General features: G+C 36.9%; 1 protein-coding gene across 18 annotated transcripts in view; it reads right to left on the bottom strand.

The window, feature by feature from the left end:
• Positions 1 to 10,597: 10,597 nt before the first annotated feature.
• LOC5566822 (matrix metalloproteinase-14) overlaps positions 10,598 to 13,587 on the bottom strand; it is a 127,583-nt gene continuing 124,593 nt past the window's right edge. For 13 of the 18 annotated variants that reach the window (XM_021842402.1, XM_021842389.1, XM_021842392.1 and 10 more), the window contains one exon: positions 10,598 to 11,766. In XM_021842402.1, the coding sequence (XP_021698094.1) occupies positions 11,636 to 11,766 (131 nt within the window). In that variant the 3' untranslated portion in view covers positions 10,598 to 11,635. Of the gene's footprint in view, positions 12,346 to 13,587 lie in introns of all 18 variants that reach the window. The other 5 variants (XR_002500010.1, XR_002500012.1, XM_021842403.1 and 2 more) reach the window with 2 other exon arrangements.

The following is a 13,587-nucleotide window of genomic DNA, read 5'->3' as shown; positions in this document are numbered from 1 at the left end:
CCAACTCTGGTTGCGCAGTAGCTGACTTGGGCCAAGTGGTTCGGTCTTGGCGAAGCTACAAAGGACCTTCAAACCAAACCAACTGAAAGATGGGCGCTATTCCGGGATTTCTCGTAGAGATGGCTCGGAAGTAAAGCCGAAGATAACTCTAACCGTGGGATCTCCTTGCTTCTCCTTTTTTCCGGGAAAGGTCCTCCAGCGGCGCCACGCGTGATTTCGATGTGATGAGGCGGATAGTGACTGACCCGTCCGATGATACGCACTGCAAGTACAGGCAAGCACCATAAGCGGCCTCCTATGCATCACATGTAGCTCCACCGATACTAAGCTGCTTCCGAAGCCTGTCCATCTTGGAACCTAGAGAGACTCGAGCGAACTGGCGTTCCGACGAAACTTATTCCGGAATTTTCTGGTAAAGCGTCATCCCAATCTGTTTTCTGCTTCCAAAGCCGCTGAAGAAATGTTTCCGCTTGGACAGTAACATTAGTACAATGACCCCACTTTTGGCACCAACGGAACTGAGTGGGGTTCTGGAAATTTGCTCCAGATTCCTGTCAATGTTCCCATGTCACACGGACATCGAATAAACATCTTGCTTTTTCGAAGGCTTGAATATTATTTAGATCACTTTTGTTAAAATGAACTAAATAATATTGTTTTTGTTATCGACAAATGCCAGATTGATTACACAGCGCAACAAAATTGACATTTTAGCTTGTCTCAAGGATCAAATTATGTGTCTCTAGTAGATTCGGGGTTGTTGAATCTGATGCCGATCTCAAAAATTTCCCAGCACGTCACAATTTTTAGCTACAGGTCGCCAAAGTTGTATAAAACATTGGTTTTATTGATGTTTACCTAAAATTTTAAGTATATTTTATCAAACTTTTTTGTGATCTTATCCACCAAGCATGCAAAAAAGGACTTAAACTTTCGTTTTAGATATATTTTGGATGAAATTTCACGATTAAATTTAGATTAAACCGATCTTTATCAACATGCTTGCTGTCTCCATACGAAACTCTTCGTTTCTCATATATGGCAAAATACAATACTTTTCTAAACCATCAAAAAATGATTTTTCCGCATCAAAAACATTATAAACTTTGATGATAAGAATTGTTATATACATAAAGTTTGAATTCTGTGGCAAATTAAGCAAATAAATTGCCTCACACGCTGGCAAACTTGCATGCAAGTTGGCTGAAATAGTCAATTTTCGCATTTTCAACAACCAATATCTCAAAAACTAGACGTGCTATAATATTTCTGTAAACGGCAATGGATTCAGCAACCCCGAATAAAGTAAATAGAGGTATTTTGATGCTAGAGACAAAAACGTGTTCCGCAGCAGTGTTGCTCAGACTCATTTCCCCGAAAATAACATTTTCCGAACTACGAAGTCCCGAACTACTACAACCATGCTCTATCCTCCTAAGATAGAAAAGCAGATGGTTAAGCTTGAGTACTGCACACGAAATCGATCAATTTTGATTCCAGAGAGCCACAATTCAAGTTTCGGTGAAATGAAATGAGTGAGTGAGTGAGTGCGAATCATTTCACCGAAACTTGAATTGCGGCCCACCGAGATCGAAACTGTCGGATCCCATGTGCAACACTCAAGCCCAACCACCTCCCCCACCATCTCAGGAATACAACGCACAGTTATAACAGTTCATGGCTTCACAATTCGAATTTCGGGAAAATGAGTCTGGTCAACACTGTTCCGCAGTGTTACTATTGATGAATGATAACGTGGACTGGGGAAAACCCATTTAAATCATGTATTCCATTTTTGATCTCTTCAGGTGATTTTTAAAGATTGGACTCGGAAAAATGCAGGACTTTGCTTTGGGTGTAACTTTTTATCGCGTAGGTAAAAATTAATGAAATTTTGGGTAATACTAGTTCAGACTGTTATGTTTATGGCCGAATAGCTACGCCAGCAAATCTTGGGCGCGGTGATCGATAATCCTGGTCAGTCGCAAATATGGATTGGCAAACGCTTGGAATCCACCATTCCACCGGGTCCCGTGTTTTGAAGATGTTCCAGGAGATGAAGACTATTGAGCGACGCGCTGGAAGCGGCTGAAACCCGACAACGGAATACCCAGAGAAGGCGCGGAAGATAAGGCAGTACTTGTACCTGTTGTGCCAGGCGATCTGCGAGTGCGGACGGTACAGCAAGCCGTTCGTTACAACCGGCACCATAAACGGCCAGATTTATCGAGAGGAATGCTTGCAGAAGCGCTTGCTGCCCTTCTGTTCTGGCCGGATCTCGCTTCGTGCCGTTACGCCAAGCCTGTAATGGATTGGTACGAAGCGAAGGGCGTTAATGTGGTCCCGAAGGAGGCGAACCCGCCAAATACACCAGATCTTCGTCCGATCGAGTTTTGGGCAATAATGAAGAAGAAATTGAAGAAAAGCGGAAAAACGTTAAAAAACCGATGAAGCTGTGAAAAAAAAATACTGGGAAAAATTATGTAAGAAAGACCTCGCCCAAGATCTCATGAGCAGTGTTAAGAGAAATGTACGAACATTCGGCTTAAGGGAGGAAATTCAATAAATAAATAATGCCAAAACATAGCTAATATATAGTTATTTGATCCCTGAAAATTTGAGAAGTATCCGATTTGAACTGAATTTTTGGTAATCATTTTTGTGTGTCTCGTTTTTTCCGAGTCTAGTCTTTAGTAACTTGAGCGATCTTTCAAGACGACTTTGAGCAAATGTTCAGTTTGGTCGTCATAAGTAAAAAATGTGTGCTTCTTCTCTTCTCTTCAAGATCTTTCTTTGCGATTTGGAAGGATCCTTAATTCCCCCAATGCAGCTCAAGATCTCCTGCCTAATTCTCCAAAACTCGAAACAGCTGACCTTGATAGGTGGAACTCTTTGCATCCTCACTTGAATCAAAAGCCTGGGCTAGATGCTGCTTCGATTTGATGTTCGGTAAATTTGTCTAGAGCATTGAACTGTTTGCTCATTTCGATGATTATCAATATCATCCTTGGAATAAAGTTCGCATTCCGGAGAAACATCCTTTCTTCCATTTTTGTCACATTTAGTGACAGTTTCAAGTTGTGAATTGAGAGATTCACCATTCCTTTTGTTGCAAAGTTGCAAGTGATAGTGAATAAACGAAAGAAGCCAAGACCTTCTAAGAGGTTTTTTTTTCCCAAGAAGGATTACCACCGCTAGTTTTCATTAACGGGTCCAACGAAAAATTGATGGCACGGGTCCAACCAAGGATCGAAAAGGGATCAAAAGGTAGAAACAAGTAACACTGAAAAGTACTGTTTTACTGCTTTAGTTATTTTAGAGCAGAAAAAATTTGTGTACGCATTTCAAATGTTACTTTGGGTCCTTTTGAGGTAGACATTTAGCATGTCAAAATATGTATTTTGTTATCATGTCCGTACGAATACCGTAAAGGTGTCCTCAGCCCAGAACTGCTACGACCCTGTCCGGCAAAACGCATGCCATCGGCACCACTTATCAAAGGCAAGAGCTTTTATTGCACTATTCGATGGGATCGATTGGTTGTTCGGTGAGCAGCGCAGTTCGGTCGCTTCTAATCAGATAGTATTTGTTTATCATTTTGCACGGAACATGGCATGAGGAGGCACTCTTTTGGCCAGATGGGGCGCCCCATTCTGCCGATTTATAGCTAGGTCAGGTCGTAAATTTCTTTGTTCGGTAGAGACTGGGACAGCATGGGGAGATGTCCTAACGGAAGGACTTCTGATTTATTGCTAAGATTAAGGATCAAGAGACTGGTTTCAAGGCTTTTCATTAAGTGTCGCATTTATATGTCATGCATTGCTTCGATTTAACGAATGGGACATTTTTGCATTAAAGGCTGTATGACTCATACCGATAACAGTGTGCAATCTTACGGAATCTCCCATTTGGTAGTCATAAAATGATTTCAAATAGGAAGCCGTCTCCTATTTTTGGCGTGTTTAATTTACTTCGTCATGGTGTTTCTTAAAATCAATTAAACTCACATTTGCTCACAATATGTATCATAAAGAAGTTCTTCTTATTGCCGAGTTTTATAAAAAAAAATCGTACAAAACCCCTGAGCAGTAAGTATGGAGGTCATGGAGGTGCTCAAGTAACCGTTCACCTTACTAAAGAAATCAGGGGAAGCTCTACGTTTGTGAGTCTTGTATTAACTTTGATACTAGGCAACAAATATAGAATAACCTTACTAACATTATTTATGAACGACTGCTCTTTTGATACTACATAGTAACACATTAAGTAGGGGAACACGGGGCAGTATGGACACCCTAAGGAATTATCCTATTTTGACTGTAAAGACACGAATATAATACAGTTTTTCATGTGCAGTATGCTTTTTAGAGTTCTCAAGCATTTGTTAAACATTGTTGCAAAATTTTGAAAAAATATATTGTTTGCAAAAATGGGTTTAAAAAAAGCTTATATTTGGTAGTCACCATCAAGCTAGCGGGGCAAAGTGGACACCCCCATGGGGCAGTATGAACACCTTAACCACAGATAACAGATGTTTATGCTAGAACAATTTTTTTCTGAAAATTTGTGTAAATATTCAAACAGAATCTCCTTGCAATCACTAGCGCCACCACACAACGAATTGCGTCAATCAGTGGTGAATATCAGTATCTTGAAATATTTCATACTCACCACTGACATCGTCATGGGAATTCAGAGATGACAGCGCCACAACGATGTTGCTACTTGTGTTGCCATTCGAAATGACCGTTAATTGTCTTACACAGTTGTGCAATCGGACTTCAACGTCTGTTATCTGTGCCTTAACGTTTATAGGAAAATTGTCCCACGATCATTCCCAAACCTCGAAAAATGAAGGACACATTCAGGAAACCATAGTGATAGATCACTGTGCCACTGAAAACATGATTAAAACCAATTTACGACATTTTTCGTAGTGATGCTTTCAATATTGCCTCCAGATTAGTTTTAATACAGAACTGACGATTTTCAACCGATTTGTGGTTCCGAATCATAATCATTGCATTGCACGCTAAATATTTATGGATAGTTTTGTGTATGAAGTTTCATTTCTTTTTCTTTAAAGTGTCAGCTATACTTTGTCACTCGGTGTCCATATTGCCCCAACAGTATAGGAAATTTTCATATAAGTTTTTCAGTGTCTCAAAGTAGCAGAAAAAAAACTACTATATTTTTGAATTTAGCATAAATAATTGAAGATTCAATCAAGAACTACATTTTCGGACAGCTTGCAGTCATTTGCCTCTGAAACCTTATTTGGTGAGGTGTGAATGTTATAATTTTAAAACCCAATAAAATCATGCTCCATTTTTTGGTTTAAAATCAATGTTTAAAACAATTTTTCTGAAATTTTAGTGGACAACTTACTCTTTCGACAGGCAACTGAAATATTGTTTGCATCTAAAGTATAAAATTACTCGCATATGCAGAGATATAGGGGGTGTCCATTCTGCCCCGGGTGTCCATACTGCCCCCGGTACCCCTATTGTAGCATGGTAACTTTTGTGTAAATATTATTTTAAGATTTATTCAATATAAATACAAATGTACATAAATTGTTAAAAATTGTTAAATATTGTTGAATGCTTCAGTTGTCGTGAACATTTATGTAGCATCAATAGTTTGTTGTAAAACCGTATCAATTGCCAGTATTATTTACACGCTATGATTTTTTTTATTCATAATATCTATCAATAATGAAATAAATTGTCCTAATTTAGTTTTAAATATCTTGAAATAGGGCTACTTCAAAAGAATTTTTTTTTTTAACCTAATCGATTGGTCACCAGCTGGTGGTAACCAATCGATTAGGTTTTCAGCTCAAACGGATGTTTGGTTCTCCAGATCCGTGCTCTTGAAAATTTGAACTTTGGCTTCGATTCATCTTCACCTTAAGCGACTCCAGTGTTCCAAGTAGGTACGCACAATAAGAATCATCCATAATTTACGCTTTTTTTGCGGGCAAACTAATCTTCGGTTGTGTAATTTTGTATTTACATTCTAGTGATTGTAATCCAAATAAGGTTTACCACCATATAGATAAATATATACTACAATAAACACGTAACATTTAAACAGTTCACATTGAATGGAAAACGATTTTTCGAATTACCTTAAGATAAAACTCCGGGAAATCATAAAACTAGCTAAATTGGAATTCCAACGATGTTGCCGATGGGGGCCTGGTTTCAGCGAAAATTGCTCCAGGATTGCTTTGAAGTACTCTTTAGGGGTCATGCACAAATTGCGTCACGCTCCTAGGGGGGAGGGGGTCAATCCAAGCGTGACAAGTCTTACAAAAATTTCAGAGGACTCATACAATAAACGGGCTTTAGGACATTTGGTAGAAAGACATTTGGTCGAATGACGTTTGGTCGAATGACATTTAGTCGAAAGTATATTTGGTCGAATGGACGTTTGGTCGAATGACTTTGGAAAATTTCGTCGAAACTTTATTTAGTAATGGTTGATTAATTAATCGATTTCATATATAGACGCTAGAACATATACTATTAGCGTCTATATATGATAAATTATTCTTGATAATGTTATTATTCTGCAGCCTTTTTGAATTTGAAAACGGGACGTTTTGTTTCATCCAATTTTGTAGAAGTTCAAAAATATTTATGCTCAACTTTGAATCATTATGTTGAGTTTATTATTCTTTCAAAATATCATCATTCTTTGTAAAAAAAACCTCCTAAATGTTTGTGTCGTGCAGTTACTGAAATATTAAACATTGTTGAATTTATTATTCCTTCAAAATGTCATCGTTCTTTACATAAAACTGCTGATATTTATCCAATGGCAATGTGACTTATGGTAAGAATTTGAAATTTGGGAACTAAAACTGATACAGATGTTCATTGAAAAATTGCGTCATCTTGAATTGTCTGCATATAATGCACTTTTATAACAATTTTAACACTTTTATAACCATTTTAACGATTTTGACGAAGCGAACTAAAAGTTTTACCTTTACAATTCGTTTTCCTACTAATTGTTATGATTGTGACTTCAATCTACATTACATTTCTTGGGTAAACACGTGGATTTGAAAACGGTGTCGATGGATTCCATTGATAATAAGTTGATAATTGGTTCAATCGAAAATAATCAAACAAGAAAATTGTGTTAATCCTGTGTATTGTGTGAGGTGAGACGAGTTGACCTATGTAACAAGTTGATTTGCCTTCATTTTATATCAGCTTGTTGCGATTCATCCAACCCGCAGAATAAGCTTGAATGAGAAAAATGACATCAAGTAACGCCCCCAACGCAAGAAGTCGAGTTTGTGGGGGAGTCTGTGTTATCAACTGAAATTCCATAATTATGCATGTCGCATTAGAGTGATGCAAATTTTGAAATTTTAGCTCCCCTATGCTTAAACGATTTTAATTATGATAAATAGCATCCTCCCAAAGTTTGAAGTGATTCGGAAGAAATTTGACTGTGCACACGCCATTTGTAGTTTATATGGAGATTACTATGGAAAACGCCAATCTTTTGTGTTCAGCCCTATATCTCTTCGACATAATATTCTATAGAAAAGTGAACAAATTCTTCTAATGTGAAATCTTTCCAGCTACAACTTTGCCGAAGACCACTTTTTGATTGGACCTCAGGATAAATTGTTGTTCATCACCATAAAGTTGGTTTGCATGTAGTATGCTTCACCAACTGTTCAGCAGGCAACAGTGGTGCTCCTGGCGGGAAGAATAGATCAAAGTAATCCAGGCTACTATGTTCTACAGCAAAAAAGCAGTGTTGCTCTGAAAGTAATTGAATGATCAGCTCAGCATGATTCAGACTTTGTTATCAAAAATAACAAATTATCCTTACGTCCCATCGAAATGTGGTCTTCGGCAAAGTTGTTGCTGGGAAGTTTTGACATGATATGAGTGTAATTACTTTTCCGTAGATTATTATGACGAGCAGTTAGAGGACCGAACGCAAAAGTTTTGCGTTTTCCATAGTAATTTCCATATAAACTTCAAACAGCGTGTGCACAACCAAATTTCTTCCGAATCACTTCAAATTTCGGGAGGATCATTTTCATCATAATTGACATCGTTTAAGCATAGGGGAGCAAAAACTTCAAAATTTGCATCAGTCTAATGTCGCATATTGAAGCTTTGAAGTTTGTCTAAGAAATACCAATACACCAATGCAGGTTTCTTGCAGTCTATCCTGTTGTACCAGCATATGCAACCTCTAGTAATAGGACTATACAGACCGTTACCTTTTCCAATGATTCTATCACTGAGTTTTATCGTCAAAACTACACCCTGTAAAATGAACTGAAAAATCCCTATTCGACTAAATTTTCGACCCCGGGCCTCGGGCCTCGAACTGACCAGGGCGACCGTCATCAATCGAATCTTCAATAAATTATACGTCATCAAACGTCAACATCCCACCGCAAAATCGCTAGTGGTTGGAGGGGATTTTAACCTCTAAATTGCCAAATAACCTCCAAATCATCACCTCCAAATTAGTTCTAATACCCTCCGTTATATGGAATATGGTGCCGCGTCGATCACCGCAAGTTTATCGTTGAACAGTCAATCCTTCAGAGTGGTGAAAACCGACTTAATTTATGCATAATGTCACACCGTAGAAAATGTTGCATTGCAATGTCGCATGCTTGTATGACACGCTAAAAACTTTCATCTCTGAACCTGGGGTAGTTTCACTCGACGATAGATATGTAGGGTAAATGCTAATTAAACCAATATTGGTCATCGCGATTTTTAAACGACAATGGTAGCTTAACAGTACTTTTTCTACAAAACGTGGATTGAAAATTTACTATTGAAGTATTTGAAGCATCGAAAGACCACAGAAAAGAGACCTCAAAAGATATAGTTTAAAAATTAATTGAATTCGATTCATAAACGACCTTTAAGTGAGACATCAATGTATGAGTAATAACATTTTATCGTGCGGACTTGTATGCTATATTATTATAGCTTGAATTGCTTACGATAAAGCTTGCACAGTGTACACCACAAAAGAATTCTACTCATAGCGCCTCTGTCTATGACTAATTTTTATATTCGAAAATTAAAAAACTTTAATCACTTGATTTTTACAGAAAACATTTATTCATTAGTATGACTATAACGTTGTTGGCCTTCCTTAGCCGAGTGGTTAGAATTTGCGGCTACAAATCAAAGCCATGCTGAAGGTGTCTGGGTTCGATTCCCGGTCAGTCCAGGATCTTTTCATAACGGAAATTTCCTTGACCTGGGCATTAAGTATAATTGGGTCCTAAAGCCCTGTCCCAATTTTAGTGCCAAACGCTTAAGTTTAGGCCAAAAACACATGTTTACTCAATTTTCTAATGTTTTCCGTTGGTTTAAGCCCAAAAACATTTTTATTAGATTTTGTCACATCCTTTGGCTTAAACTCAAATTTTGGGTGTATTTTGTTTTCCGTGTCCCTTACGAAATGTCAGATAGGAACAACCCCAGTGGTCGAACTAAAACCCCTGTGGTGTTTTTGTCGACTAAGCGAACGTCAAACATGATCAAAAGTGTCAAGGTTCATTTATGGACCAAATTTTTAAATTAAAGTTTAAACATGATATAGCCATTATTTGAGCGGGAAAAAATGCTAAAGTAATTACAGTAACGTGCTTTTTCGTGTTATTAAATAAAAACAAGATTTCATTACAAATTTTAGGACCCAATTGTACTTGCCACAGAATATTCGTATGCGAAAATGGCAACATTGACAAAGAAATCTCTCAGTTAATAACTGTGGAAGTGCTCATTGAACAAGAAGCTGAGAAGCAGACTCTGTCCCAGTGAGGATGTAATGCAAAGAAGAATAATAACGTTGTTATCCTTACTATGTTTTGACAGTATATTTTATCTACCATATTATTTTGAAATTTAAAATTTTTCTTATAATTTTGAATAAGAGTACCACTGAGTTCAGTTGTAGAAGATCAACATTATTATTTTGAAGTTATATTTGTACACGTCATTTGATATTACTATGTTAAGTTTCGCGAGAAGAACAAATATATATACAAACTAACTTTGTTGTTAACAAAATTTTTGATGGGAAATATTGCTTTACATTCGATGGACACTATAGAAATTGAAAGATATAAACGTAAATAAAATTTTAAATTTGTAAAATGAAAAAAAAAGCACATGTGTGGTAAAAGTTTCTTTTTCAGATGTCTAGCTCAACGCAAAACAAATGTCATGAATGTCATGGTAGTTCGAAAGTAATTCTCCCTTTACCTTTGATGATTCGCATGACCGCTATGGCCATAACAAAATAATAAAAAACTATCACGGTCGATACCTTCTCTTATGAATACCGAGATATTTTGGGTTGCAAGAATAATCGATACACTGAATTTTCAATAAAGTAAACTCAAAAATTAGGTAGATATATTTTAGCGAGTAGGATGGAAAAAGAATGATGACAGGATTCGGAAGGATTGATCTTATCTCGTAACGCACTACGGAAAGATTATTCACCTTTTTACGGGTATTGCACGGGTATTCACATTTAGGAAAACATTTCGGATACTAGGGATATAATACAACATTCATCATTTAAAACAGTAAATTGTTTTGTTTTCTGTTTCCTTATAGTTTCGGTTTAATCCTAGGTCTATTCGCAATAAATATGTACAAAATTTTCAATTATGATAATAAATTCTCCTAATTCTGCAATGATACACATAATGAAGGCATTCAAGTTCACATTTATTTGAAGGGAAATGCAAGAAAATATGGTAAATTTGAAATTTTCCTGTTTTTTGTCTTTGATGTTGGATAACAAAACATTGCTTAATTTTCAAAGGCTTTAGAAAAAAAAAAACTGATAAATAACAATCAACAATCAATAGAATGTGACTTCCTCTTTTTCACTGCATTGCAATCTTTCAGATTGCGCTTGATACGTTTTTCTTCTGTTTAGAATTACTTTAGTTAAAATGGTTATTTACAAGTCGATAAAAGGCACCGTTTACTGTTTTCCTTGCACTTGCATCATTCGAAGTTTTATGTAAATCCCTAATTAAAAATCTTAAGGCTCTTATGGTAATGACTTTGACTGGAAATTGTTGTGTTTCTTTGTTAGAATAAACCAATTAGAAATCCTATGATGATTGAAGTAGAACAAAAAGAATTAAATACATAAAATGTAGACGTTTTGGACTGAAACTAAGGAAATTGGTTCAGTTGCTTGTGCGTTAGCAAGAACACACTGGTCCGGAAAATATTCATAAGTTCTTTGTATCACGATATATTTAACTGTTTTAACACTTAAAAGTCCAGATGATGGAACTTCCATCTGGCTTACTTGGAGAAGGGATCTGGCTGGGTCACTGGCTCGAAATAGTTGTATAGTTGTTTGAACTGCGCTCGGAACAAATTGTGAGATCAATTTTCTGACGCAAAACTCATCTCCTTCTGCTGCTGTTGCTTCTGATTTTGCTCCTCTGTCTCACATGGGCTAGTCGGTTGAATGGGGCTTCACTCTTTTCCCTTCTCGAATCACAAAATCTCAATCATTCGATCGCTGAACTTACTCCTCGGAGCAAACTGGTAACAAAAATGATGAACAAAACCACGCGCGCTTCGACTTAGGCTGATTGGAATTTTAGTACGAGTCCTAGCACTGCAGAGAACAGGATAATACTGACATTGGTCCAGGTGGAACTCGCTCCACTTCCTCGGTTGTAGTCATCGCCGGCAGGTCGCTCATCGGTACCGGCTGCTTTTTCCACCATGATGAAAAGAGACTTGGATTAGCGTTTTTCGATACTGAGATATATAAGCATGTTTTCAAAAAGTGCTGCACACTATGATTTTCCTTGGCAAAGTTCAACAAAACTCAACAAAAGTTCAAAGGAAACATAACTTTGGAATGGTATACTTAAAACCTATCAGCTGGAGGCAAAAACATACATCTCTTCGCATAATTGCTATAAAATAAAATTGGCTGGGCTGCAGTCTTCGATGGTTGTTGGCCATAGAGTGGGGTGTTTGTCTGTTGGTGTGTTGGTTGTGTCTTGTTTTCATCCGAACTAATAATCAACATTCGAGCACGTTTTCTGGCCACACTTGTTCTTCCCTGTAAGCGATTTCCCCAAAATCGTCCAATGCTCGGTTAGAATTGAAATGGCCAGACATTTTCTCTCATTCATATAGTTTTTTTTTTTGGTTTCAAATTTTCCACTACAAAACGAAAACGTACGAACAAAAGCAAGACTAAACTGATTTAACAAAACTAAAGCGCCACAACGGCGGTGAATGGAAGCTGTATGAGTTTCGGTAGAAAACTTTCATCATGCTAGAATGAACGGAAGAAAAAGAAACGATTGGGGAAAAGAAAAACGGCGTTAATTAAAACAAAACCTGAACTTTTCTTTGGTCGGGTTTCTTACTAAAGGGTGCATCCAAACGTTTCAAACTACTCAAAAGCTACCCATACCATGCCAATATACACAAAAAATGCGCTCAAAGAGGGTGCAATACGTGCTAAGATTTTGCATTGCGTTGTCTAGGTAGTGGTTCTAAGGGAATATCGAAGAAAAAAACATCAGCTTTAGAGAAAATGCGTGCAAATTTGGTGTAGCGTCAGTGAAAAAGGTAAAGTATGTAGAGGTGTTTGCGTGCAGTGTGTGATTGTTTATGTGTAGAATTTGTTCGTGCATAATAGAAACTAACTACTGATGTAACTTAGAGAGTATGAAGTGAAGTATTTTATACTTTTGAAGTTTTTTTTTTTAACAGAGGCGTATTCTTCACAACCGAATAGTGCGATCTTAGAAAAATGATCTACTTGGCCATTTCTGAAAAAAAATCCCACGCGTCAAGAGATTCGAACATTTTTCTATTCAGGTGCATAGTCCTCAGAACATTTCATATGATTCAAATATATTCATACAGAGGACTTTAACGCATAATAGGTTTATGAAAAATAAAAATCAATAATATAATTAATTAATACATATATAATTTATAAAGTAAATTAATTTAAATTTAAGTTAATGAACCCTTCAAATTGAAGTTTTGAACAAACTAAAAGTTATTATTAAATTAGATTGAGGTGAAGATGCATCGAAGCCAAACCTCAAATTTTCAAGAACACAAATCTAGAGAACTAAACATCCGTTCAAGCAGAAAACTTAATCGAACAGCGTGTGACCAATCGATTAGGTTTTCAGCTCGAACCGCTGCGCTGTCTGGTTCTCTAGATTTGTGCTCTTGAAAATTTGAGGTTTGGTTTCGATGCATATTCAGCTTAATCATTTCAGACTGATTTCACTTTGTGTAAATAAATATTATTTTTGACCATCATTGACATTAATTATCTCACTGTACGCAAAAAATAGCCGACTGAATTCAGCTTGGATCAGCACTAAACAGCAACTGAATAATATGCTTGTTCAATTGTTGATTGGCGCACCATGTGTTGATTAGACGATGTCGAATAGAAGCTCAAACATGATCAATATTCAGCTATGAGAGGTTTATATTTTGCACTGGACGATTTGTTCATCAATTCTTGGACCAGCTTCTGGAAATCCCA

The sequence above is a fragment of the Aedes aegypti genome, chromosome 2 (assembly GCF_002204515.2).
Source record: "Aedes aegypti strain LVP_AGWG chromosome 2, AaegL5.0 Primary Assembly, whole genome shotgun sequence".
Taxonomy (NCBI): domain Eukaryota; kingdom Metazoa; phylum Arthropoda; class Insecta; order Diptera; family Culicidae; genus Aedes; species Aedes aegypti.
The sequence above is the reverse complement of the archived record's forward strand: the minus strand, read 5'-3'. Positions and strand labels throughout refer to the sequence as shown.